General features: G+C 40.1%; 2 protein-coding genes across 3 annotated transcripts; one reads left to right on the top strand and one right to left on the bottom strand.

Annotated features, from left to right (window-relative positions):
* The first annotated feature begins 12 nt into the window (after positions 1 to 12).
* Positions 13 to 27,947, top strand: tbcd (tubulin folding cofactor D). 2 transcript variants are annotated; one of them, XM_006791351.3, is made up of 39 exons: positions 13 to 660; positions 754 to 804; positions 892 to 989; positions 1,114 to 1,215; positions 1,329 to 1,475; positions 2,177 to 2,232; positions 3,589 to 3,721; positions 4,339 to 4,384; positions 6,329 to 6,461; positions 6,554 to 6,696; positions 6,797 to 6,857; positions 7,010 to 7,084; positions 7,189 to 7,283; positions 11,853 to 12,009; positions 17,258 to 17,315; positions 17,403 to 17,432; positions 17,783 to 17,868; positions 18,843 to 18,923; positions 19,023 to 19,096; positions 19,238 to 19,355; positions 20,800 to 20,860; positions 20,956 to 20,978; positions 21,067 to 21,098; positions 21,192 to 21,254; positions 21,338 to 21,414; positions 21,697 to 21,778; positions 21,881 to 21,999; positions 22,097 to 22,188; positions 22,531 to 22,671; positions 23,523 to 23,606; positions 23,845 to 24,003; positions 24,165 to 24,303; positions 26,192 to 26,313; positions 26,407 to 26,484; positions 26,575 to 26,661; positions 26,750 to 26,837; positions 27,464 to 27,573; positions 27,653 to 27,737; positions 27,827 to 27,947. In XM_006791351.3, the coding sequence occupies exons 1-39, from the start codon at positions 474 to 476 to the stop codon at positions 27,845 to 27,847; spliced, it is 3,594 nt and encodes a 1,197-aa protein (XP_006791414.1). In that variant the 5' UTR covers positions 13 to 473; the 3' UTR covers positions 27,848 to 27,947. The 2 variants fall into 2 exon arrangements, with proteins under 2 accessions (XP_006791414.1, XP_006791413.1); XM_006791350.3 differs by having other exon boundaries at positions 27,824 to 27,947.
* On the bottom strand, positions 7,337 to 11,326 carry znf750 (zinc finger protein 750). Its single transcript, XM_006791349.3, has 3 exons — positions 11,132 to 11,326; positions 8,329 to 9,594; positions 7,337 to 8,222 (listed from the first exon to the last, which is right to left on the bottom strand). Exons 2-3 carry the CDS (start codon positions 9,585 to 9,587, stop codon positions 7,637 to 7,639), a joined length of 1,845 nt encoding a protein of 614 aa, XP_006791412.1. The 5' UTR covers positions 9,588 to 9,594; positions 11,132 to 11,326; the 3' UTR covers positions 7,337 to 7,636.

Below are 27,947 nucleotides of genomic sequence, written 5' to 3'. Positions count from 1 at the left end.
GAATGAAGGCATGGAAAAGAAAAACACTCCCATTTGGATAGAAATGTTTCATTATTAGGTCAACTTCACAGCAGCCCAAATAACTGTTTAGTAAAAGGTTAGTAAACATACCCTGCATTAATACGGTCTAGAGAACACGTGACCTGGGACTTTTCTTTCCGCCTCTGTTAACCACGTGAGCCATCTCGCTTGCCGTACCGGGGCGGGGTACGACTTCAACAGCTAGCTGCATCTTTATAGACATCAACAATAGTTGTGTCCAGTGAAGTTTATGTAATTTTGAGAGCTGCCATATTTCGCGCGTATACTCTCTGAACCTCCTACGCATCTTATCAGTATATGTTTTAATTAAATTCACCAGTTTCGTGGAATAATTTCCACTTTTCCACTTTTATTTGTTGGCACAAATGCTAATATTAGCTAGCTAACCTGTCATAACTTGCAACAGATACTCGTGCTAAAGGCCTGCGAGAATGGCTCTATCGGAGACGGAGAATGGGTTTTCCGGTGGTGAAGGAGGAGGAGAGGCGGACGCTATTGTCCAGACTTGTGTGCTGGGCAGCTTCAGTGAGAGAGGCGAGACCACAGCCCTCATCTCCAGCCTGCCGGAGGTCCACGGAGACCTGGGGCCAAGGGAGTCTACTACAGAGAGGTTCCTAGGTGAGACGGTCACAATTAAATCAGCTTCCCCAAGATAAGCAATTTTAAGTGATTAGTTTGGAGACGTGATGGTCTGCTAATTTCTTCCTGCAGTAATAATGAACAGATATCAAGAGCAGCCTCATCTGCTGGACCCTCATCTAGGTACACTACAACAGCAAATTTACAAGTAAAATCACTCAGTTTATAAAAACACTTCCTTCCTTATTTTGTTCCTTTTTTAAATTTTAGAATGGATGTTAAATATGATACTGGACTTTATAAGGAGTGAAAAGTCTCCACCTTCGTTGGTTCATTTGTGTTTCAAGTTCCTCTACGTAATCTGCAAGGTTAGTTTTCTCATTAAAAACCTCCTGACTGCACTGAATAAAAGCCGCAATGGTGATTGCACTCTCACATGTCTTATGCAGCAAATTCACTAATCCTGCACGTTGTTTGTTTATTTCTGGTTAGGTCAGAGGCTATAAAATTTTCATGCAGCTTTTTCCTCATGAGGTGGCCGATGTCCAGCCAGTTCTGGACCTGATGTCCAGACAGGATCCCAGTGACTCTGAGGTGAGGCTTTAGTTTAAAGGGAAAAATAATAGCTTCACACTGATGCATCAGTTACATATACCTATAGGCAATAGTGTATATTGTTTTGATCTTTATTTATTTACTTGTTCCAGACTTGGGAAACTCGGTACATGTTGTTGTTATGGCTGTCTATGACCTGCCTCATACCCTTCGATCTTTCTCGTCTGGATGGCCACCTCGAGTCAGATGGTGGTAAGGCTAGAGAGCCTATCATGGATCGCATTCTAGCTATTGCCAAGGTTAGTTATACCAATGTGATATGATGTTTTTATGTTTTGGCACAGCCATTGCCAAAGTCAAGAGTGCTGTGGCCTACTTAAAAAAGAAAATCGCATGGGGCCCACTTAGTCTTAAATTTTAACTCAAATCAAAATAAAAAAGAAAGGGATGTGTTTCCTTGAAAAACTTATTTAAAAAACATAACAAAGGCTGTTGGTTATAGATAACTAATGCTACTCAGTCATATGTAAAGTGCTAAGGCCAATGTGTGACCCACCTTCCACTGAGACACAAACTTCAGTGCAAGAGTAGTGAAATTAGGTCAGAATAAGGAGTAAACCATCTCATATTACCAGTTTTAATGTTGTTTTTATATACATAAACTAATTTATAGAAATATTTAACTGTACATACCTGTGAGTAATTTTAAAGTGAATTTCTATTACTACAGTACCTTTGCATCCCGCCAGGGGGTCCCGGCCCACACTTTGGGAGTCGCTATGTAGTGGTTGCGGCTTGTTTTTTGATGATATATATGCCTTCCTGTACAAACTGATCCACCAGAGATTCCTTAACAAGAAAATCCAGCAGTGTGATATTGGCACTAGATTTAATCTTGTCATTTAAGATTTTTGTCAATTTTTTCAAATTTGCATAATACAGTATGTGTTTGTGTATTTTTAAACAGTATGAATAATCGCACTATTTTTTTCTTCCACAGTCTTATCTAGTTGTGAGCGACAGTGCAAGAAATGCTGCATCTGTATTGGTATCAAAGTAAGTGGACAACTACCACACAGACACTTAAAGTTAAACAGTGGTTTTAGTAACATACCTGAGAGGTAAACATGCTCCAGTCCATGTTTTTAAATCTGTCGTGGAGTACATAACCTACTCCCATTGGCCACACTTTGATTGTCTTCACTAATGGTTTCACACGGTTGATGAGCGGTGAATATTCGGGGGAGAAACAAAGAAAGGTGATCAGACTGTCCCAGGTGGGGGAGGGGCGTTACCGTGTAGGCTCCAGCAATCGGATAGGATAAGGATAATCTTTATTAGTCCCACACATGGGGAATTTGTTGTACCACAGCAGAAAGTGAACAGTCTAAAGTTACAGTAGCAAAAATTAAGAAAAACACTGGAGTAGGATAAGATAATAAGAATAAGATACTATATACTATAGAATAAAATAAAATACTATATATAACAGAATAAAATATGTTATCAGAAAAAGAATTGCAATTGTATACACATGGTCCTGTGTTGTCCTCTCTTGTGTGGCAGGAGACATGTTGATAAAATTTAGCTAATACTGTCTTTAGGTTGGAGTGGTTGAAGTCACCTGCTACAATAAATGCAGCCTCAGGGTGTACAGGTTGTTGTTTGCTAATGGCCGCATGGATTTCGCTCATAGCAAGCTTATCATTAGCATTGGGTGGGTTATATGCACCTGCATTTGGTTGAATCTGAGCAGAGTGTAGTAATATTGTCGAGACAATATTTCTGTCAAAGCCCTTGAGTTAAACCTGAAAGTCTGCAGTTCAACCACATGTTGATTCTTCGACTTAAAATCTTTTTAGTGATTTACATTGTTCAAATTCTTATGGACTTTATTTTAAACTTAGTTTTTTATGATCTAATACTGTTTCCCCCTGCTGTTTAATAAATTATTTCTGGTATTTGTTCCATTAGACATCTGTGTGTTGGAGTGGAGAGTGTAGCATGCAGTATTAGATTTAAGATATGGTGTGTGTTTCAGGTGCTGCTGACATCATAGTCACTTTCAGTCAAGTGGAAACCAGGGTATTTTTCAAATGACCATAATCTTAATTATTTTACAGTGTGTTGCTTCAAAGCTAAGCTAAAAAACAGAGTTACGATGTTTTTAATTTTGCACCTTTATGTTTGTGAAAATATGTTTTTAACTGAAAACCATACAAGATCATTACTAAAGCATTTTGCCTCTGGTTACAAATATATCTCAGATTCTAAGTAAATTCCAACAAACAGTTTAAAACTATTGATCTGTAATCAGGTCTTTATCCAGTAGAGGGCAAGATTGCTCTTGTTATATTTAGTGTCAGCGATTTGGTCTTTCATGGTGTTGTCTTATTTTACATGACTCTGCAGGTTTATGACTCGCCCTGATGTGAAACAGAAGCGCCTCGGAGACTTTTTGGACTGGAATCTAACCACTATATCCCAGACCAATGATCAATCATTAAGAAACATTGTGGTGTTGGATGGTGCTCTGCAGTCTCTGGTAAACATACGCACTCACACTCAAGCCTGTATGTTGTGTGCATACTTGTCTGTGTGTGTATGTGTGTTTGAAGACAGTGTAGTCTGTGTGTATAAAAACCTGTCGAGGGGGACTTACAAGAGCTGACATGACTGGTATGCTTCACACAATAGCCTGTGTGGTTTTAGCAGGTGTGTTATGCACCTGCTGCGTGTGTGGGATCTCTTGCTTCAAGTGACTTAATTCAATTTCATCTAATGATTTAAGCAAAACGTTTCTTGTTTTGTTTTTTTTAAGACAACAGACGTTTTTTCACATGTTACACCTTCATTGATAAGCTACGTTTAGATCACTTTGTCTAATCTAAGGTGATCTAATGGATCCCACAAGCATGCACATGAATGTTGTATAATTGGCGCGTAAACTTGTATAGCATGTTTTTAAAAAGCGTCGCTTTGCACTTAATGTTTGCTAAATGAACCTGGAGCCAAGGTGTTGCTTAAGGCATTCAAAACTGGCTCTGTGCATTTAGTCTCAAGACTTCAGAACTCAAGCTTACATGTTTTTGTGGTTAATGGGAGATGCTTAAAAGTGCAGCTATGTACCAGCTGCATTAAAAAAAACAAACTATGTTACAGGCAAAGCTCTTCAAGCATGGAAAACGAGATGACCTCTTGCAGTATGGTAGGTTCCTTTTCTTTGTTCATGCAAAAGTAAGTAAGAAGCAAGACTTTGCTTTACAGCAGGGGTAGGCAACTCCAGGCCTCAAGTGCCGGTGTCCTGCAGGTTGTAGACATCACCCTGTGTCAACACACCTGAATCAAATCATTAGTTCATTGCCAGGCCTCTGGAGAACTTCAAGACATGTTGAGGAGGTAATTTAGCCATTTGAATCAGCTGTGTTGGATCAAGGACACATCTAAAACCTGCAGGACATCAGCACTCGAGGCCTGGAGTTGCCTACCCCTGCTCTACAGTCTCATTTTGGGGACAAAAATAAATAAATAAAAAGAATCACTGGAGCTTGAGATTATTTTTTTTTACATTTGTAGTTCATTATTGTGATGCATTTGCACAGTTTGACAACCTCAATTCCCAAAAGTGTGGAACACTGTGAAATATGTAAACAAAAACAGAATTCAATGATTCATAAACCTGTATTTTGTTCACAACGAAGAAATTTTGAATTTGATGGTATCAACACTCCTCTAAAAGGTTGGAACAGGATGATGTTTACCACTCTGTGGCATCCCCCCTTTTAAATGTCTTGGAATTAACGAGCCCAGTTGCTGAAGTTTTAGGAGAGGAATGTTTTCCCATCCTTGTCTGGTATAGGATTCTAGCTGCTCAACTGGTCCTGCGCCTTCTTTGTGGTATCTTGTGTTTCATGATCCACCAACTGTTTTCAACTGGTGAAAGGTCAAGCGGGCCAGTTCAGCACCCAGACTCTTCTATGAGCTGTTTTCAGATAATCATTTGGAAGCCTTCCTGAGCCCGTGAAGGGATTTCAGTGCCTGAATCACACCTGTTTTTAATCATGATTCTGGTGTTAGTGTCACCTCATGGTCTGAAAATCATGAGCATCCTTTTCTTTTGTCAGACAAAAGAAAAGGATGAGATTTTGTGAATGTTTTGATGATATTATGTAGACTGCAGATGATGAGATATTCAAAGCTTTTGAAATTTTACGTTAAGGAATATTATTCTGAAATTGTTCCACATTTTGCAGACGAAGTCTTCGGTAGACTGGGGAACCTCGGCCCATCTTTACTTCTCACAAACGTAATTAGATGTAAAATGTTCCTCCAGCTGTTTTCTTTAGTACCACTTACTTTTCCAGCTCCCTTGACCCCATATCAACTTTTTTGAGACATGTCGCTGCCATTAAATTGAAAATTAAGTAATTTTATTTTTCTAGAAATGGTAAAATATCTCATTTTAAACATTTTAAAATTTTCTATGTTCTGCTGTGAATAAAATATGGGTTTGTGAGAATTATAAATCATTGAATTCTCTCTTATTTGCATTGTATAGAACATAGGTGTCAAACTCTGGCCCGCGGACCAAATTTGGCCCCCAGCCTAGTTACATTTGGCCCGCGAAGCCATACCAAATTATTATTAGAGCTGGCCTACTGGTATTATACAGCTAATATATATATTGTTTAGTATTAAGCTTTGCTTGTTCCATATTCAGTTTTTCAGCAAAACTTGTTTGAGTCCATAAGAAAAGATTCATTCTTAAATCTGGAGGAAGATTTTTTTTTTCAATAAATATTAACGTTAGCCCGCGACCTTGTTCCAGTTTTGAATTTTGGCCCACTGTGTATTTGAGTTTGACACCCCTGGTATAGAACATCCCAACATTTTGGGGATTAAGGACATACTTACATTTTAACTGTTACCTCTCTATAGTCATTGATAGCTAAGTCTTCCTATATATGAAAATACTTCTCAGTATATCACTGACATGCTGTCTCCTGTATAACTGGCATGTGATTGTTGTTTAACTAATTGTTTAATAGCTTCACTACCTGGAAATATTTCAATCTAAGTATTAATTTCCACAAACTTTATATATTCCTGTGTGTTCGCTCATGTAATAAATTTAATAAATAAATTTCCTCAGCTCCTGCAGTTCTACAGTGTCTGGAAAAGAAGCATCTGTCAGAGAGCAGCGAGGCCATGCTGAGGAAGCTTGGTGTGAAATTAACCCAGAGGCTCGGCCTTACCTTTTTAAAGCCCCGTTTGGCCGCTTGGAGGTCAGATTTAGTACCAGCTAGTTTTTAAAATAAGCAGAAACACAGAAATGCATTTCTTGTGTGTGCTTTTTTGTAATATGCAAAATTTTCAGGTATCAGAGAGGCAGCCGATCCTTAGCAGCAAACCTTTCCATGTCCCAATCAGCTGCAGACAGTACTGGTGCGACCTCTGAAGTGGAGACAAAAGAACAGGAGGAGGACTACGACATTCCCGAGGAAGTGGAGACTGTCATTGGTAAGTTTCTGCCTCCAATTAATTTAAAATGTTTGTCCTTACAAAAATTAAAAAAATAATACTAAAATAAAAAAAATCTGATTTGCATGTTATTCTACAGAACATCTGCTATTGGGACTGAAAGATAAGGAAACAATCGTGCGCTGGTCTGCAGCAAAGGGGTAACAAACCTTTCATATGACACTTGAAAAACCTGAACTGTTTATAAAAACGCATCCATGTTGCTGCTTGTCTTTGGTATTTTGACATGTCAAAAGCAGATCATGAGAAAGAGTTGTTGTGTTACAGTAATCTATGTTGTTTAACCCCTCAGCATTGGGAGGGTGACTGGGAGGCTTCCCAAGGAGCTGGCAGATGAGGTGGTTGGATCAGTGCTGGACTGCTTCAGGTACATTCATGCTTGGGGCATTTCGGCTCTCTCTGTTACTTACCCCTCATAGAGGGGCAGTGTTCTGCGTTTTGATATGCTTTGCATGTGTTTTGATCCTGAAGCTTCCAGGAAACAGACAACGCTTGGCATGGAGGCTGCCTGGCACTTGCTGAACTGGGTAGAAGAGGACTGCTGCTGCCTTCCAGACTGACAGATGGTAGGTGATTTAATATCTCAAAACTTAATGTATGATACACAGACTACTGTAAACAACTTTTATTATTTTATTAAGCATTTTTATACATATGACATGACATTTACAGTTGTCTGCTTTACATAATTGTTCAACTTTTAGAAAACTTGCAAAATTTGCTCATCACCTTTTCAAGTCATTTCTGAGATTTAAAAAAAGAACAGTGTAACATTTTACATTTTTAACCTTGTAGCAGTGCTATTGGCTAAAACAGTCAAATCTTTCAGTGCTAAATCAATACAATAAGAAGTCCATTATCAATGAGGCTTTTAGACTTTAGATCAGAGATGGTCCTTATTATAGTCAGAGTTTAGTTGTTAGCAGCAACGAGATCTCCTCCTCAGAACCCGTCCGGGCGCTTTTACTCTCTTGGGTTTGTGGCATTTGTTTTCAGCCTTTCCACTGTGTGGTCTTTTCATGGCTGTTGCCTTGGCCCTGGTCGTTTGTTTGCTCTTCTCTTGATAAACAGGACTTTTAGCTTCTGTGGAATCTGTCCAGGGCTCGTCTATAGTACTGAAGTCACGTGAAGACACTGCAGAGCTTGCAATGGCTAGCTGACAGAGTGCCAGAGCTGCAGTCTGCCTCTGGTCACAAGGCTCTTCATCCAGCTTTTCAATGGAGCTCTGCTGAAGATCTTCTAAAGTGCTTGTTGGAGAGCTGCATACAGGGCTGGTCTGAGAAGTTCTGAGGCTGAGGTTCAGGGGCGACTGATGCTCTGTTGATTTCACTGTGTCTGAGCAGCTCAGTCTGTCAACAGACTGAATTTTTTCCTTGTCTTGGTTTCTTGTCGAGAGGTTGAGGGGAGCCATATCATCTGTGCTGTCGACTTCATGACGCTCTGATGAAGTTTCAGGATGTGGATCAGAATCAGACATGAAGGAAAATCTGCTGTTCTCAGCTAATCTGAAATGGAAAGGCCAAAACCATAATGTACACAACATAACAATACAATAATAGAAACAGAAACTTTTTTAAAATTAATACATCCAAAATTTTGAATTTTGCTTACCCTCTGTCTACGTGCTGAGCTGACATTTCTGCACACTCCTCTGGTCTTAAGTTATTTTTGATGGGTTGCACCGCTGTAGACGTGTTTCCTAGTTGTGGGCCGATCTGTGACTCACTGATGTTGGTGTACTGCAGCGCCTCGAAGTCTCGCTGGATGATGTGAGCTTGGCTGGGTCTGTCAGGGGATCCCAGAGCTGAGCTGCCCTCTTTGGGACTCAGCCTTGTTGCCTTGTCTCCACTTTGCCCGTGGTGGCTCTCTGCTTGTGTAGAAGTGTGTGGGTGGTTCAGACTGGCACGTGAATGTATGTACAAGTCATAGTCTTTATGGCCAAAAGTTGGGCCATATATATCCAAAGGAATATATCTGTGTCCTGCAATTGGCATAGAAAGCTCGTGGGGTCTGTACAGAGTGTAAGGCAGAGGGTGCCCTGGGTGAAGAGGATGGCAATACCTGTATGGGAAAGAGGGAAATGGGGAAGTGTTAGCTGGAGTCACTGGTTGTTGTACCATAGGCCTCTGGGGATCCAGAAAATCTGCCTGAAAGGAAGGAGAGTTTGGCTCATTCACATGGTGATTTCCTGGAAGATAGTAAGGTGGATATAGGGACCGATCAGGCTGGAGATAAGGAGAATATTCGGGAACCAAGAGAGGCGCGAATGATTTTAAGGGAATGGATGATGAAACCGTGCCCCATGGGAAGCGTGGGTGGTTGAAAGTGGGAACAGGAGCTTGCAAATCCTCGGTCTGCTTCACAGGTGTCTTGAAAGCTTCTGCTCCGTCACGGTTGGGTGTGACAGGCGAGAAGGCAGATGGGCGCGTCTGATCCTTTTCCTCGTTGCTTTCCGTGCTCTGTGTCTCTGAAACCATATTTGGATTTGCTGCACTCTCACTGTCCTTGATGACTGGACTGTCACACCCTACATCGACCGTTTCTGTGTCATCTGTGCTCTCAGCTTTCTTCTCTTCAGCTCCCTGCTTCTCCGGAGTGTTGTTCTGAACTGCTGGTTGGGCATTTGTTAAATCCCTAGTTTTAGGAGGGATTGCTTTTGCCATTGCCTTCATCTGTCTAGCTGTTTGCCCACTTTTCTGTGACACGAGGGAGATGGAGTTTTCACACAAGTTGTATTTCATATGGTTGAAAAGATGGGACTTTTCGTTGCAGGTGAACGGGCACTGGAAGCACTGGTACTTGAAAGGCTTGCCTGGTGGTCGGGGAATATAGTGGGGTCTTTTTGGCTTGCGTTCTTGAACAGTCTCCATCTTGATTCTGAAAGAAGAGTATAGCGTGACATAGTTGGGGATTTAGTAATGGTTTAGATTTTACTGAAGTACCTCTATTCTAAAGTAAACATGCCAATAAATCGGCAAAAAAACCCCAAAACACACCCGTCTTACAAAAAAGGTCACAACTGTCAATGGACTAGGCCAGTTGCCGATGGCCAGTAAATCCATCCAAATGGCCAACCCTACTCTGTACCAGATTCCCAAGCTTGCTGTCAAGTAATGAGTCTGCTCAAGTTGTTTGACTGGTTACCGTAAAAAGTGGTTGATTTTTCGGTGAGTGTTTCTTCAGCTGCTCAGCCAGAAAATCTCTAGCTGCACAAAACACCGAGCCCTCGGGCTAATGTATTTCTGCAGCTGTTACTTCACAGTGCTTTGGACACCAAACAGAAATATACCCAAATATGTAAAGTAGCCTACCATATGCAAAAATGTTGCCACACGTTTGCATAGATGCAGTTCTGTCCTAGTTTCGTTTTGGTTGATTGACGGCAGCCCGCAAACACCTCCACATGTTTCGCACTTTCACTCGGCAGTCGGTTTTGCGATTGCTTTGCTCATCACGCCTCTAATGTTAGAGAGTCGCTAATCCACTAGACAGTTAGACTACACACTTTCTAGCACAAACCTCGAGGGCATGTAGAGACAAGCTCGCTCCCTCTCTCTCTCTCAATCGACTAAACTCTGCGCTGTCGGCGTGGGAACCACCAGCCACCTGCTTCCCATGACTACACCTGCGGGATGAATTCATCACTTGATGAGCTCACCAGCTCAGGAGACGCATGAGTATTGGAAGTAATTGTTTAATAGTTTTTCTTGTGATACGGCGCTCACGCTAGCTGAACAATATCAGCAATTAGTAAGTCTGCAAACGAGGATGGCATCTGTAGCACTTCAGGCTTCTGAAACGAATCATCACCTAAAGCTGTAAGTTCAGTGTTGGTGGGCGGACTCAGAGGAACCTGCTTGTCATGCACTGTTGCAAGAAGTTGCCACTCGAGTTTCTGTCCAACTGTGGTAGCATGCAAAACCACTCCCTTCTTAAGAAGTAAAAGTCTTTCGAAAGTCTTCTTATAACAAGTCTTTATTTTCATTATAATACAGCTTTAAAAAAACAAAAGCAAAAAATAAAATAAAGGATCTAAACTTGTTTTTTTAAATGAATCTGGATGGAGTGAGATCAGGTAAGTTTAGTTTTTTAAAGACGATATTTTTTAAAGAAGGCCGTCTGTCTGCTGTCTAAATAAGTATTTTAGACCTGATTAAAAGGTTGTCTGCAGAGCTCAGATATTTACCTGTGGCTCAGTTACTACAGCCTGAGCAGGGACTAATTAAGATCAAGAGGTAGCAGGTGCACAGTTATCCCTACCCTTAAATGCAGCCAATAAAAATGGTTAGAAACACCATTACAAATCACAGTCAGTCTTATCCATTGGCACAGAAATGCTTTGATAGAGTGCTGAAAATAAGTTTAGTGTTAATAAAAGAAAGACAAAAAAAGAAAAAAACAAAACAAACCCTACCTTCTCTAGCCAAAGGGTCAGTGTCTTATCCTCTTTATCCAGTGGGCTGCTCCACGCTTCACGCCGCACGGCACTTTCTGGTCAGGACACCTCCGTCGGTGCGTGCTCGGAGTTCAGAGTGGGTGAACGTGTGTGTGATCATGAATGTGTTTGATATTTGTTGTGTGGTGAGTTTCTATCTCTGAGGAGTTGTCTCACCTGTGGGTGGAGCTTTAATCTAAACAGCAAGGCCCTCGGGCAACACTGATGTACCTGGTATTAGTCAAGCCTCAAGCAATGATTTACATGTCGGGGGGGGGGGGGGGGGGGGGGGGGGGTTTGCAATCCTTCTTCCTCTTTTTAGTTCCAACTGAACAAAAAATGTATATGAAGTTTTAAATAAAGTTTAACAGCAGGCGGGCCATTTATTCTCCTATTAGTCCTTTTTATGTTCTGTTAAAACAAATGTTCTGTTATTATGAAACAGATTTATTTTGATAATCATCCTAAATAACATGCACTTACTATATTGTTCATAATCTGACCTTGAAAAGTCTTATGAACTGGTGCTAGCTTATTTTCATGTTGTATTACTCTTCTTTAATCTGGAATTGCAAAAGTGAAGCTTTGTGAAGATAAAGTAGTGATTTTTGCTTACCAAAAACATTGCATGCAGTTTATGTAATTATATATTTTGGACATTTCTGACAACTTTTCATCTCACTGCGCTGTCTGCTTGCAGTTGTGCCACTCATTATCAAGTCCCTAATCTACGAGGAAAAGAGAGGAGCGTGCAGTGTCGGTTCCAATGTGCGTGATGCTGCCTGCTACGTCTGCTGGTCTTTCGCGAGGGCTTATGAACCCAAGGAGCTCAAACCTTTTGTCACTCAGATTGCCAGGTAACCTTCCCTTATACACATGAAACACTGCTACACATAGGCAATGATGGGAATAATGGCGTTACAAGTAACGGTGTTACTTTTTTCAGTAACGAGTAATCTAACTAATTACTATTCCTATTGTTACAACGCCGTTACCGTTACTAACAAGAAAATGCGGAGCGGTCGCGTTACTATTTTTTAACAAACAGACGGTTGAAGATGTGTTTAGCTTACAGCACCTATAATCAGTTGCACGGAAGTAGCTGTAAGTAATCTGGGCGCTACAGCTTTAAGCAGCGGCGCGCGCTCCGACTGGCGGCAATCACTTTCTGCCCGACGATCACTTTTTTGCCCAACACCTGGAGCTAAGGGGGCAAAACAATCGCATGAGTGCTGCTGTTTGACTGAGGAAGAAGGAAGTAGTCGTGGTAACCCAATCACACAACCACTTCAAGATGACAAAGTAACAAGGTGATATATACCAGTTTTTAAATTGTGTTGATAGGCCACGTAAAACCAGAGTGATGATAAACAATATATACGCATTTGTCCTGAATACTTTCATCACATTTACTAAGGACAACGCTAGCAAGCACTCTCTGCTTATGACCAAAAAAGCAAACAAACAAAAAACACCTCTTTCGAGTTGGTGTAAAAATGCGCCATGTCGACCAATCAAAAAATGATATGGCAACCTGACATTTAGTTGTTTACGAATAGGGGGAAGTTTTAGGAGTGATAACAAGAGAGAAAGCGAGAGAGAGCAGAAAAAGAGAGAGAGCGAGTTTTGAGATGTGAGAGATGTGTGATGTTTAGCGTGTTTGGAGTGTGTAGTTAATGTGTTGTCTTGTGTAGTTAGTGTGTAGTGTTGTGGATAGTTTTGTGTTGTGTGTTAGAGCAATGAGGTGACTGCTGTCTGCAGGTATCAGGCTGTGATGTTCTCCTTTATAGTGGACAGAAATTATTTTTTTTGGAGTGGCACAAATAATTTGTGTGGCATCTTATTGAATGCAAACAGCTGATTGTTCTGTAAATAGTTTGAAATGGTTATTTAAAAAAGGGTAAAAGGTAAATGGCTGCAAATAACTTGTTGTTGTTTGTAAAACTTGTGCATATGATTTTAAAATTGGCAATTTATATTTGCATTTAAAGTTATGAAATATGATTAAATAAACATGTTTGTGGTTGTTACAGTAAACGACTTTTTCTACTTGAAATTTGTTTTTTGTCTGATTTTAGATCAATTGCGTTAATACAGTATGTCAAAATGAAAACATAACTGTAAATTCAAACACGTGAGGTTGTGCTGAAAAACAATGATACCAATCAAGACAAAGTAAATAGTTTTTAACGGTGAAATGCAGAGGAAACATCAAAAGTAGTGAAAAATGGCCAATTATACCCTGTACCCCAGAGGGTTACATTTTTATTTTTATTTTTTTAAAGTAAGACAATAGTTACTTTTCAAGTAATTAATTACTTTTAGAATATTGTAACTCAGTTACTTTTTTTTGAAGAAGTAACTAGTAACTATAATTAATTACTTTTTCAAAGTAACTTGCCCAACACTGCACATAGGACTGAATCTTAAGCCTGTGGACCAAAGGGGAAATTTCACTTGTTATAGAAATGTATAACAAATCTCATTTCCCCAGAGGAAAACTATTATCATTCTTCCACTAGTAAAATGCGAAATAATTAATTACAGTTTCATTAGATTCCTTCAGTACCTTGCTGCGGTTTAATATTCAAGCAAAGTCAGCATTTATCCTCCTGATCAGTTTAAAGTTAATGCATTTAAGAATTAGGAACACCTTTCTAATGAATATAATACAGTTGAAAATGGAGGATAGAAATTTTGCAAAGAACCAGCTGAAATCAAGAGATCGGTGCATAACGTGACATGTCAAGTAATCAATCATATCATTTGATTGCAGCTGTTAGGAGTGACATTATCATTACAATTTGCATAGAAACTGCAAGGTGTTTTTACTGCCTCAAACCAGTTTTTCTGTGTCATATCAGTCTTGCATGTCCCTACACAGGCAACATACATCCCCATTTGATAATGTTTTCATGTGTTCAATTTAGAATAGGCTACAAGTTTGGGTTTTTATGTTGTAAAAATCAAATAGATTCAGTAAAGCTCCAATTGTCTGAGGCAGTGGGTGGGAAAAGTACTTTTTTTTGTTGTTGTTTTTAAAGTAAATGCACAACATGGGCCAGGGGTCGGCAACCTGCGGCTCTTTTGTCCTTATACTGCGGCTCCGGGTGGTTTGGGAAAATAAATTAGAAGTATTTAGCTGAAGTGTATTTTATTTGTGTTTAGTTCTTTTTTTAACTTGTAGTTCTAAATTGGAAGATTATTGTGATATTGAAATATAAAGATAAAATTATATCTTATTATTTTTTCATCGCTCAAAATAAGCGTCACACTCGCGGAAGCCGGTATACTCGCCGAAACGGCGTGCATTTATCGAGACTTTCAACCCCAGGTAGGCCAATTATGGATCTTCGGATCCACATTATGTCAGCAGCTGTTCTCCACCGTGAACTATGTTAAAAACAAACACCGCTCACGCCTCACAGATGAAAGCTTACAGTCCTGCGAAAGATGAAAGCCCCGATTTGCAGACGCTGTGCGCAGAGGTTCGGGACCAGAAGTCTTATTGTAAACATATCACGGCAGACCCGACGATGTTTCCATGAACGCGCTTTTCAGCATCTCTTTAAAGATACACTTTTCACACACGGTTGCTGTACGCATACAGCCAGCTGTAGCTTTTCAGCTCACAGCCCGACACAGACCAACACAACAGCATAGATGGCACAGACTTTAAGGCGGCGAGGCGTGATTGCGGGTGCCGCTCAGGTGCGTCCGACTCCCCTGCAGCGGCGCTGCAGACCACGCCCCGCCACACACATTAACTAGGTAAATTACATATTTAGGCAGAATTTTGAAAATATCTTTTTTTTTTTTTTTTTTTTTTAGCAGCATAGTGCTTTTTTTCCATTTACTTTTTAAAAGTCAGGTCAAGGCTCCAAAAGTCCAAAGGAGATAAAAGGGTGGCGGCTCACAACAGTTTTTGTTTGCTGGATCATTTTAGTTCAGCTGGGTGTCTATCCTTTTGTTATATTTCTTTAAGAGTTCAACATGTGTTAATTACATAAATAAAATGTAATTTTCTCTGTAGCACTTCATGGATTTCATAAGCAACACAGTTGCTCTGTGGATTCGTTTAAAAAGCAGTTAAAAACTTTTCTGTTCAAACAAGCCTTTTGTTGATCTACGTATTTTATATTCTTTACATTATTTACATTTGATCTTTTACATTGTGTATAATGTCTATTGATTGTATTGTTTATTTTAATATTTGTGTACAGCGCTTTGTGACTGCCTGTCTGTGAAAAGCGCTTAATAAATAAACTTTACTTTAGTTGTTCACACAAAGCATAAAGGTAAAAAAAACAATATATACAGTGTTATCTTCATTTTAGATTTCAAAAAGTATTTGCGGCTCCCAGTGTTTTCTTTTGCGTGGAAACCGGGTCCAAGTGGCTCTTTGGGTGTAAAAGGTTGCAGACCCCTGACATGGGCTTTATATGCTAAATAAAGGCTATAGTTTTTTTTTTTTACATAGAACTTTTTATATTACGTTTCGGTTTTGAAATGAGATCCAGTACCTAAAGATCTGCATTCCTGGTTTGCCGGACGTTGACATTTGGAGTATTATCTAGCATATCTGCTAAAGAGCACATTTTGCTCTGTTTTAGTGTTTGACTGAAAAACAGAAGGTTTATAGGTTTGGTGCAGAAAGGTTTATCTCAGTGTTTTTTAACAGGGAATTTTATTTTAGAAAAACAAGGAACCAAAATCTGGTCTTTTCTTACAGTCCTCATCAAATTTATAAAAATGATTTTTATGTTCTGTTACCATAGACTGCAATAACTCTATTAGACGTGCATTTCTTTCTGCATGTTTCCCCCTCATGTTGCTTCAGCAGCTGCTATGTTAAACTGCAGGCATTTAGTTAAGACTTCATTTGCATGCAGCATGCTTATACAGGCATGGCAAGAAGTACTGAAATCTTTGTTTGTTTGTTTGTTTGTTTTTACATGAACATTGTTGAGTAAAATGTTTTATATGCCTCACTTTAAAATCAGAACTAGCTCTAAAAATAAAAACCAAGATCGAGAGATTTTCCCATCTAATGAGCAACCATGCAGGGAAGTACGACATCAAGATACGTGCGTTCAGTCTTTGTTAATAGTAACGGTTTATCTCATCCTTGAGCTCTTTTTCTTGGTGTGCATGTATGGACCTGTGGCCTGTGACTGTGCAGACCAGCTCTGCAGTGTCAGTTTGAACCCCTGCAAATTATCATCAGCAGTCGCGACAACACCCTCCCTTTCTCTAGCCTACAGGACTGCCAGGTTTCGCCTGCTGTTGTAGGTTTCGGTCGCCGTTTGGCAGTAATGCTAAGACAAGCTGGTTCCTGCTCTATTCATCAAAGCTTGATGACATTTACAGAAAACTCACTTTTGTCAGTGGCTTGGGGGCACACTCATGCACTTGTATTCTTACTAACTTAAATAAATAAACTATATACTAATTGTAGCAGTGGTAAAAGTAATTTAGTGTAAACTTTATGTCAAGAGTTCAGCCAGGAAGTTTGTTTTCTAAACCCTCAGGGTGAGGGCAGTTAGCATAGCCAAATTGGGCGGCTGGTAAATCTCCATGCTGGGATCTTGCTGAAGCTGGGTACATGAAGGGAAAAAGGACAACAGCAGTCAGTCTCAGCCTGTCACAGGTTGGCCCCCACTTAAACATGGTGTGGGGATATTTAGGTCAGAAGGCAGTCATGCTTAATCATATTATGGTTTACTGTCTGTGCTGAGAATCTGTGGTTCACAATCACAGTTTGCAATAATGATGTAATTGAAACCTAGCATCTGACTCATCTGTGCGCTCATAAGAATCTGTACACTGTTGGTGAAGATTGAGGTTAATTTCACAGGAATGGGGCAGTCTAACATTTATATTAGTATATATTTAATTCCATATGCATAAAAACTGTATTCAAGCGTTAACTACAGAATTTTCTAAAATTGAAGTATCCGTCAAGCAGAAAAATGATAACAACAAAGTACAAGAAGGCTGATTCATCTTTACTTAACGCCCTGTGACAAGAAAAAGTTATTACCTTCTCCAACACATTTGGTGGCGGTTGAATGTATTTAACACATACTTTGTGTCTTTCTGCAGTGCTTTGCTCATCACAGCTGTGTTTGATCGAAATGTTAACTGCCGCAGAGCTGCATCTGTAAGTTCTCTTTTCGACATCCCATGCTTTCCTAACTAAGACATACAGTTACAGGACAGGAGTTCATTTTGTCTCTTTTTGTCCCAGGCTGCCTTCCAGGAGAATGTCGGCAGACAGGTTTGTGACATCAGTATTGACTACATGAACATTGTGACTAACAGAATCGCTGTGATTTGAAGCTTATTTGTTGCCAAATATCTAGCTCATGCTCAAACTTGCCTTGTTAGTGAGAACCTTTTAAGTAAAGAAATAGCCTCCCAGTATGGCTGCAGGGCACCAGCAAAAGCTTGATTTGCAAGTAGACCTCGAGCAATGACTCTGTGAGATCGTTTCTTGAATTTGGAACCTAACTGTGTGTTTTCTATCTCATAATCATGAGGTCAGTGTTTAATAATATGAGCAACCTTTAATTAATGAAATGCAGTAGAAACATCTCAGCACTTTCTTGGTTTCTTGTGTCTCAATAGGGGACATTTCCTCATGGTATTGACATCTTAACAACAGCAGACTACTATGCAGTTGGTAATCTCAACAACTGCTACCTGAACATCAGGTAAGAAACACTGCACAAATCACAGTAGCCTAAAAAATAAATGGTGGAAACAGGTAATACATTTTCTTTTCACACTGGCACAGCAGAGAATTAAATCTCAGTTTTTCCTAACATTACTGTTTATGTGTGTTGTCCCTAATTAAAAATATCTTATCTCACTATAAGTGACAAGAAAGAAAAAAATCATTCGGGCCAAAAGTGTGTGGTGTACTCTCTCTCTAGAGGATAGACCTTGCCTCCCACTCTAAAAAGAGAAACCTGTCCAGAAATGTCATAATCTTGGATTCTTCTGTGACTGATGACAAAATAAGGTCACACTTTATTATGTCTATAAGAAAATTACACTTTTTTCCATTTTATACTATAGTAAACACTTTCCTTATTTCTTGATTAATCAGTTTCAATACAGCAAATTGGTCTTTGTGTGCACTGCAGTCTTATTCAGAGTGAAATAGACAGTAAACCATGGCATGCTTCAGGGAGTGGCTACCTTGTGATTGACAAGTTGCCATAACACGAGCATACTTCATCTTTGCTTTGTCAATGGGCTCCACTCTTCACTCGCTTCAAATTAACCTTTTACATAAAGTGTACAGTCCATCATCACATCATTACATGAGCTTGGGTTAAGGTAACTGAGTTGTAATGGCACCAAAAATCTTAATATTATAACCCAGTATATACACAAACACATTTGATAAAGTGTATATTGAAGCCAGTGCAGAAAAACTTTGCCCTTTACAAGAATCTGCACCTTTGGCAGGAATGTGTCACCAACATAGTAAACATTTAAGCGGTGAAAACGAAGAAAGATGCTAGCCTCAGGGCATGAATGAATACAGAACGAGGAAGGAACATAGCACAGTGATAGCAGATGTGATTTAAGTGTGGCTAAATTGATGTTTGCATTCTACTGGTTACCAAAACATGCATAAAACTGTGTGTTGTTATTTTTGTTTTTACTTGTCTCAAAGTGTCTATATAGCAGGTTTCCCAGAGTACACCAAATCAATGATCGATCATTTAGTAGCTATGAAGATCAACCACTGGGATGGGTAAGTACTTGCATTAATAATGCTGCCAAATGTGAAAAGGACACTGTTTTGATTTCAGTTATTTATTTATCTATTTATCTTTGTGTATGTATTTTGCAGTATGATTCGAGAGCTTGCCACTAAAGCTCTTCACAACTTGACGCCTCAAGTGCCTGATTATATGGCAGCAACAGGTAAACAATGTCACCCTACCTGTTCCTCAGTCAATGTTTTTCTTTTAGTTCAACTGCTAAATGCTTTATGAAACTGAATGAAACCTTCAATTAAAGATAAAGAGTGGAAATTTTATACTCCCCCTCCCTGCTCGGTTTCAGTTTTACCGCAGCTGTTGAAAATGGCCGTGGGTATTGATCTCCATGGCCGGCATGGAGCCATCCTGGCTTGTGGGCAGATCACACATGCTCTGTACAAAGTGGGCCTTCAAACCAACAGGTAGGCTTTATATATGCAATAAAAGTAGCATTAACTAGGATTGGTCTAGAACTGAAACTTCTTTTTAAACCTTAATATACACGGGTTAAAAACACTTTTTAATCAGAGTAAAGCATTAAGTCAGTTAAACCTCTGGCATATTAAAGTGGTCGTTTAAGTAGCAGAGGGGGTTGTTGGTTTGATTCTCATGCTTTGGTGTTAATTAAATTAACAACAGGTGCACTAGAGGGGAAACAATGACACAACCCCCAACACAGGAAAGGTTTTACAGGCCACTTCTACATTTTGCTAGTTTTAGTGTCACTACTGCTAGCATGAGGCCATATCTCACTGGACCTTGCAGAGGTTTCACTGGTAGTCCTCCAGGATGGCGCATCAATATGTGCCACTGGCGAAGGATTTACTATATCACCCAGCACAGTCTCAGTTACACAGTTAACAGTTACTGTAAGAGAGCTGGACAGGGTCGTAGAAGGTCGTTAACCCCTTAACAGGACTGATATCTGCTCCTCCTATCTGCTTGTGTAAGAAGGAAGAAAATGAGCACTACCAGAGCCCTATAAAATGACCTCCAGCAGGCCACTAGTGTGAATATCTCTGACAAAACAATCAAATAAAGACTTCATGAGGCTGGCCTAAGGGCCTTACAGCCTGTAGCACCCCGTGCTCGTAGCCCAATTAGCATTTGCTATAAAATACCAGATTTGGCAGGACTGTGTGCTTTTCACAGATTAGAGCAGGTTCACCCTGAGCACACATGACAAACGTGAATGGTTCTGGAGAAGCCAAGGAAAATATTGATTCCTGTGACATCATTCAGCATATGGTGGTGTGTCATTGATGGTTTGGGGAGACATATCTATGGAGGGATGCACAGACCTCTACAGGCTAGCCAACAGCACACTGACTGCCATTAAGTATCAGGATGAAATTCTTGGACTCATTGCCAGACCCTATACTGGCGCTTTGGGTCCTGGCATTCTCCTGGTGGACAAGAATGTCCGACTTCATGTGTCCAGGCAGTTCCCGGAGCACGATGATACCCTTGACTGGCCCCCACAATCACCTGACCTAAATCCAGTAGAGCACCTTTGGCACATTATATTTTGGTCAATCTGATGCCACCAGGTAGTACAAGATCTCAGTGATGCCCTGATTCAAATCAGGGACCAGATTCCCCCAGGACTCTATCTATCATCTCATTAGAAGCATGCCCTGATGTTGTCAGGCATACAAATTTCAGTAAAATGGACTCCCTGAATGTGGCATCTTTTTGTTACTAACACATTACTGAGTCCTTATCAATATAGATAACCATAACGATTTGATGTGTTTTCAAAGTGTCCATGTAATTGTTTTAGCAGCGTGCTTTGACAGTGCCCTGTAAGCCTTTGGCACATTAAATGATGGCACTATTAAAATCGGGCTTGTATTTGTCCCATAGGACTGTGGTGGACATGATTTCTCCAGAATGTGTGGATGCTTTAAAGAACATTCACCAAATGGTAAGTGCATGAACTTAAAAATAGTTTCAAGATTAACTTCAAATTAAACAAACTTTGCTCTTCTTGCTCATTTAAATTTGTTGGCCCACTTTCAGCTACACGACCGAAAACAGTACAGGTATGCTGAAATAATCTGTTTAACATTGCAGTATGGCAGATCAGTAATATATTACTCGTATTACAATTATGTTTATTTTGTTACATAGGGGCTTTGGTGGAGAGCTGATGAGACCAGCAAGTAAGTTTACATGCAAAGTTGGAATTTCAAAAAAAATAGTTGCATGACATGCTGACGATTCCTGATTGTTTTTTTTTTATTATTTTTTCACAGTTTGTAGTCTTATAGAAAAGCTGTCCCTGTCCAAAATGCCTTTCAAGAACGACCCCATCATCAGTAAGGCAGTTCTTTACAGCACTGAGGTTTTGCTTTTCTTTTTTTTTCCAGCATCACAGCTAACAGTATGTATTATGTTACAGCTGGCTGGCAGTGGATTATAGACGACACCATAAAGACTCTTCATCTTGTTTCTAGTGGAGCAAAGGATGGCATTATGGTAAGCTTAATGCCTTTCATTCTTCTCTAATGTTGAGGTCATTTCAGGAACCAGTGAGAATGAGGATGCTCATTTTTATACGTCAGTTATATCTGTTTATTGTAACCAATCAATAGAGCAAAACACAGGTATCTGTAGTATAAGGTAAAGTGGCTGCTCCACCACAGTGTGTACTAGTTTGGTCATTTTCAAAGCTGTGGAATCAAATACTGTCACCATTTGTTTATTTGTGGACTATTTTCTGTTTTCTACTCTCTGGCCTTCCCTTTCCTGTGTCTGCAGGCTGCACTTGTATCAGCCTTGTCTGCCTCGTGTGAGGAGTACTACCAGGCCAGTCCAGGCCAGGCTGACCCACAAATGCAAGGTAGCTTAGCTATTGTTTTCTCATTTTTCTATAACCAAATATGGATTTCATCTGTATGATTTGGTTAATGTCTGTAACATGTCCGTGTCCTTACATGTTTAGATGCTCTGGTGTCTCAGTACACTGAAGGGCTTAACAATCCACAGATGCTCACTCGTTGCGGATCTGCCCTGGCGCTCGGCTGTCTGCCAAAATTTATGATCCATGGCAAATTGAAGCAGGTGTGTTTGAAGTGTGTCCACACTTTCATTTTCAAGCTGTTTTCCATCTAGCTGTCTCTGCATTTTAGGTATAAATTGGTTTGTGTGTTTGTGATAGATCATTGAAGGCCTTCGGCAGATGTGCGCTGAAACCCAGAAGGAAGGGACTTTTACTGAGGCGAGGAGAGATGCAATCACATCAATAGCTCAGTGAGTATTCATATGCACACGCTTATTGACTTCTCATCTTCTATCTACATTTTTTTCTACCCTGTTGTTTCTTTGGTGTGTATTTGTGCACTGTTATGTTTGCTTGTCTGTCCTCGGCTCTTTGCCTGCTAGTTTAAACACGTGGATATGTAGACAGTGGTGCTAAAATAAACAATTGGCCGACTATACCTGCAGGACCTGAAGGGCATGTCAGGCCATTTCTCTGATAGCATCTTTCCTCAAAATTCAAATTTAATTTCTTTGCTGTGGTTCATGTATATTTCTCGTTGTCCTTTTAAATGATGTTTTGATTTGCAAACTGTTTTTCATTTTCTCCACCAGAGTGAGTGTGAAAGCAGGCGCTTGCGCTGAAGGCTCTCCGGACTCTACCCTGTGCTCTGCGAATGTAGATGAGGTGTATGGCACTCTCCTCTCCAGTATGGTTGATTACACAACCGACAGCAGAGGGGATGTCGGGGCCTGGTGAGTGAAATTGCTCCTCAAAGGCACATATGTTCTTTTAACCGCCTCGGGGAGGGAGAATTCTTCCCCATTGAGACGTTTGGTCTTCTTCTGTCCCTCCACAAAGGGACGTGCCCATCTCACAGGTAGCTCCAGGCCACGGTTACCAACACGCCTGGAATGTCACCAGGCTTGTCGCTTGTCTCCAACATGGGATGGGCTGCTTGCTTTTACACTGTCTAGTAATCTTGTTATTTCCTTCTTTCTTTCTCTTGAATCGCTTTTCTTCCTTGTTTACCTGCAATCTTTTTTTTTCTTTTGTAATAACACTGAATGAAGACAGTCCTTCCCTTATTTTCATCATATATAATCAAGAAGTTTTGAATAAACACCCTGATCAGCATTTCACATAAACAAATTGTGCCCTTTAGCCATGAAACTGATTTGACTGTAAAACTGCCGAATCCTGTAAAACTGCAATGGTCTTCTGTTGTTTATGTGGCTGTAGCTCAGGAGGTAGAGCAGTTCAAATACTGACTGGAAGGTTGGTGGTTTGATCCCCTAGTTTGATCCCTTGGACAAGATACTAACCCCAAATTGCTCTCTGATGAATCCATCAGAGGATGAATGTGTGTAACATTAGATAGAAAGCACTTAAGCATAGAAAAAAAGTGATTGAATGAGTAAGAGTGAATCAGGCATGTAGTATAAAGCGCTTTGAGTGCCCAGATCTGAGTAGAAAACGACTATATAAGTTCCAGTCCATTTAGATTACCTTAAAAAAAAGTAATAGATTGATAGATTTAATAGAAAGTGGTGGGGTTTATTCAAGCCCATGCCATTTAAATATACTGTGTGTGTCACCTGCTCAGGGTCAGAGAGGCGGCAATGACTAGTCTGAAAGATGTGACTATGCTGGTGGCTAGCAGTGCTCCAGAAATCCTTTCAGCAGACATGTGAGTACGAATCTTTAATTATTTAAATATGTTCTGTTTTTTTCTGTATGTTCTAGGCTCCACAACTTTACTTTTAATGTTTATTGTTGTCATATAAATTATATCCAATATTGCCTTTGAGCTTTTGTAGTTCAAGATCTTTTTTCTTAAATCTTGATGGCAGCAAAACTTGTATAAACACAACTGTGAGAGAATAGTGATAGTGCTCATTGTCTTTATTTCACACTAATGTATGTAGGGTGAAATGTATGATGTGCTGCCTGGCCCAGCAATCTGCAGAGAAGATTGATCGCTACAGAGCCCACGCTGGCACCATCTTCCTTCACCTCCTTCACAGCACAGATCCTGTAGTACCTCACATTCCCCACCGAGAGGAGCTGTTGGGCATTTTCCCCATGTGAGTCACTACCGCAGTTAACCAGGAGCTTTAATAATTGCTATAATTTTAACCAGCCTTTTGTGTTTGGTCGGTTTTGGCACATGCACATGCAGTTTAACAGTGTTTCATAGATGACAGCTTTATATGCTGATCTGTGACCCATTTGCTCTGTGTTTCAGTGAGACCACAACCACTCTGAACTGGAATGCTCCATCTCACGCTTTCAAGTATATCGCCCAGCTGCTGGGATTGTTGGAGTATCAGTACCACACTCTGCTGGGGCTCACCGTGTCTGTGGGAGGAATCACAGAGTCCACAGTAGGTGGAGAAGTTGAATATTGTCAAATCTTTACATTATTATGTGCAGATGGGTGATAGCTTTAATCTGTAAACGTCTAAAAGGTTGGCAGTGAGTGATTTAGGGTTGTGGAGTTTTTTACCTATTGAGCTGTAAAGTTTGATCACCGGTAGGAATGATTTCCTGCTTTTGTGGCTGTCCACTACCCTGAGTCTGCTCCCACAGCAAAGGGGATCGCACTGGCTAACACAGACTCGAAAGACATCATCCGGTAGATGTTAAAGAACTCAGTCGTCTCAGAAAAGAGGGACAAATTTAGCACCTCTTATTGTGGGCTTTTGTGTTTTTAATGAAGTCCAGTAGATGTTTAATGATATCTGTGCGTAGAATAAAGCAGTGGCTTATTATAGAAATGTACTTTTCAGTATTAAACATCCCACAATAAGATCAACACACAATAAGATTTGTGTATTGATACTCAGGTTGAGTTTAGACCAGCAGGGGGAGCTATGTGTCTGATGCACTCTGATCTCGTGTCTGACTTATAACACCTGCCTTTACGGCAGTCCATCGAGTCATAGATACCAGCTGTGTTACTCATCTCCACCTGATTACATCTTGTCTTTTTTATGGCCAAGCGTGAGTCAGACTTACCTACAGATTCCAAATGGGAACATCCCATAGGTTGTATCTGGAGTTTAGCTAATTTCCTGTCCCAATATTTTACTCAACATCAGTCGGGAGGCTCAGCTGGGGTTGATCAAGTTTCCCCCCTTCATCTGTTATGACCTAACCTGTTAAAACCAATCACTCGGAGGAGAACTTGCACACAAAAATTGGAGCCAGTTAGGTTATTTCTTAGCTTTTAGTGTTTATAGATGTACTAAAGAAAATAAGTTTAATGCTTGTAATAGCAGCAGTGAGGCCAGTAAAGTCAAACTTGTCTTCCAGTGGTGGCCTAAATATATTCCCCAAGAGACAATCAAGCTCTCGTCCTGGTCTTCCAGTGGTTTTTACTGCAGATACATCCTCAGAGATGAGAAGTAGTGATATGTTTGCACAGGGTTGCATTTAGGAAACTGTGCCAAGACTGCATCAATCCATGGGCCAAGAATACTGTTCTCACACCACAGGCACATATTCACACAGGCCAGAGAGACATGAAGCATCTACCAACTTTCCAGGAATTGTGTGGACGTAGATGGCCCACATGACCCTGAAAAAGAGCAGCCACACAACAGAAAAAGTTGGAGGCGTAAAACAGAAAATTAACCACTGAAACATAAAAACTGTTATTATTATATGTATATATGTGCATTAATGTGGATGAGATTTTCTGCCAAGAGTTTCTTAGTAACTCTGTTTATAGGGCATTGTGCAACTATATTATGTTGCTATCTTGCAAATGTCAAGATTTGACACTTTCTTCGCTGTGGTCTGATAATATCTGATGCTTTTCTTTCCCAGGCTCCTCAAGTTTGTACTCGCTCAGCAATAACTTCACAGTAATTTTAATGTTACAGTCCAGGTTTCTGTTTTTTCTCAGTTTTTTTTCTATTTACATTTCCTACCTTTGCCTTTGAATGACAGTAAAAGAGTCGTAACACGGCAGTGTTTTTGTACTGCATGTACACGTACTCTTGGGTTGTCAATCTGTCCTGTCTTATTGAATTTATTGTCTCTTAAACACCGTGAGACACTTTTTTCCATTTGGAGCAAGCATTAAACTATAGACACGGACCTTACAGTGGCCAAAACGTAGGTGTTATTATGTATGATCAGTTAAAATGATGTAGTTTTATATACAAAAAGCTCAGACTTCATCTTCACTATGATATCATGCTGTTTTACAATAACACTTTATTTATTTTTTATATATATTTACTATTTTTTTCTGTTTCTGTTTAGGTGCATTTCTCCTCCCAGTCTCTGTTTGACCATCTGAAATTGATTCAGAGCGATAGTGCTGCTCTGGGACAATTTGGAGAAACGTTGCTGAGGATCTTCAGAGACAATCTTCACAATGACAGGTACGTATGACGTGAGGTTTTTTTCTATCTGTCCTGTTTTCAGTACATTACACTTGTAAAAGCTGCATATATTCTCTTTTGTTTTCCTTTTAGAGTGTCCGTTTCCTTTCTTAAGATGCTCAATCAGATTCTTGCTAACAGCTGCTTCGAAATATTCACCACGCAAGAGAAGTGAGTGCTGTCATTTGTTTTTCTTTCTTTGTATTAAACTAAATGTGGATGTTTGTCAGAGCTAAACTTTTTCTGCCTGTGTTTTCTTAGTCATCCGTTCTGTGTGGACCTTTTGGCCCTTTGCAAAGAATTCAAGAAGTCCAAAGACATTTCCAAGCTGCGAGCATGTATATCAGTGTAAGTCTCTGTCTCACTGATAAATGCACACATGATGCAAATCGCTAAAGCTAAATGTATGTTGACTATGCCGGTTTGTGTTTCCCAGTTTATGTGGGCTGATCCAGTTCCAAGGTGAGGTGAGAAAGAAGGTTTTGTCCCAGCTGCTGCTGCTGCTCTGCCATTCATTTCCTGTGGTAGGTTTACTTGGAGAGTGCACCGCTATCCTTGAAGCAGGATTGTTGGGTTTTTTTGATCAACAGTTTCATCCAGGTGGAAAGATCTCAACACCTAATTACTGTACATTCAGCTTTGTTTATATTTTTTGTATATTTATAGCCAGCTCTAAGGAAAACTAGAGCCCCATCACGTTGTATTTTTGAGTGGACTAAAGGGGACCTATTGTGCTTTTCCTTATTTTGTTACGCTGTTACAGAGTGCACAATTGGCTTTCAGACTTCTCTAAACACAGTTTCTAGTTTCTTCTGCTCTGAAAAGCCCTGGCAGTGAGCACATAAGCCCCGCCCACCTGCTGATCAAAGCTTTTGTTTGTGAGAGGCAACCTATCAGAAGGAAGGGGCCTCAAAGCAAGAGGAGCTAAAACAGCTTTTTTTTCTCCAGACAGTGTATCAACAGAGCTGCGCTGAAGCCAGTATTAGATATATGAATCCTTTTGAACTGTGAATCATGCAAAGCTACTCAAGTAGAGTCCAAGAATAAAAATAAATGTGAGCATAACGTGTTCGCTTTTAATGAATGGATGAATTGATATGCATGTGGCTTTGGACACACACATTCTAATTTGTATTTCTCACAACTGTAGATAAGAAAGACCACAGCCAGCCAGATGTATGAGATGCTTCTGACCTACGATGATGTTGTTGATCCAGAGGTGTTGGATGATGCCATGACTTTGCTAAGTGACACTAACTGGTAAGTAGTCATACTGGAGGCAGCTGTTAAACAAACTGACTATAAGCAGTATGTAAAACGTTGCCATGCTCCTTTCCAGGGAAAGCGACCTCGCCACAGTTCGGCCACATAGGAATCAGCTTTGCGACTGGTTAGGAGTCCCCAGGCCACAACCAGTTACAAAGGTAACCATTTAGCGTAATTATTGAGAGTTTAGAGCACAAGGCAAACAAATTGAATTGAGTTGATCCTAACTGCTGTCTTTAATCAGCAGGGCCCTGTCCAGGTTTCCTGATCACTCACAGGAAATGAAGAACACCCCGTGTCAGGTAGCTCTTCCATCTGCCAATAAAACACATGAAAACAGTCGAAATACAATAAATGTATAAAAGAAA

This window comes from Neolamprologus brichardi, chromosome 4 (assembly GCF_056152115.1).
Source record: "Neolamprologus brichardi isolate AB-2024 chromosome 4, ASM5615211v1, whole genome shotgun sequence".
NCBI classification, from domain to species: Eukaryota; Metazoa; Chordata; class Actinopteri; order Cichliformes; family Cichlidae; genus Neolamprologus; species Neolamprologus brichardi.
This window is presented reverse-complemented; position numbering and strand designations above follow the sequence as displayed.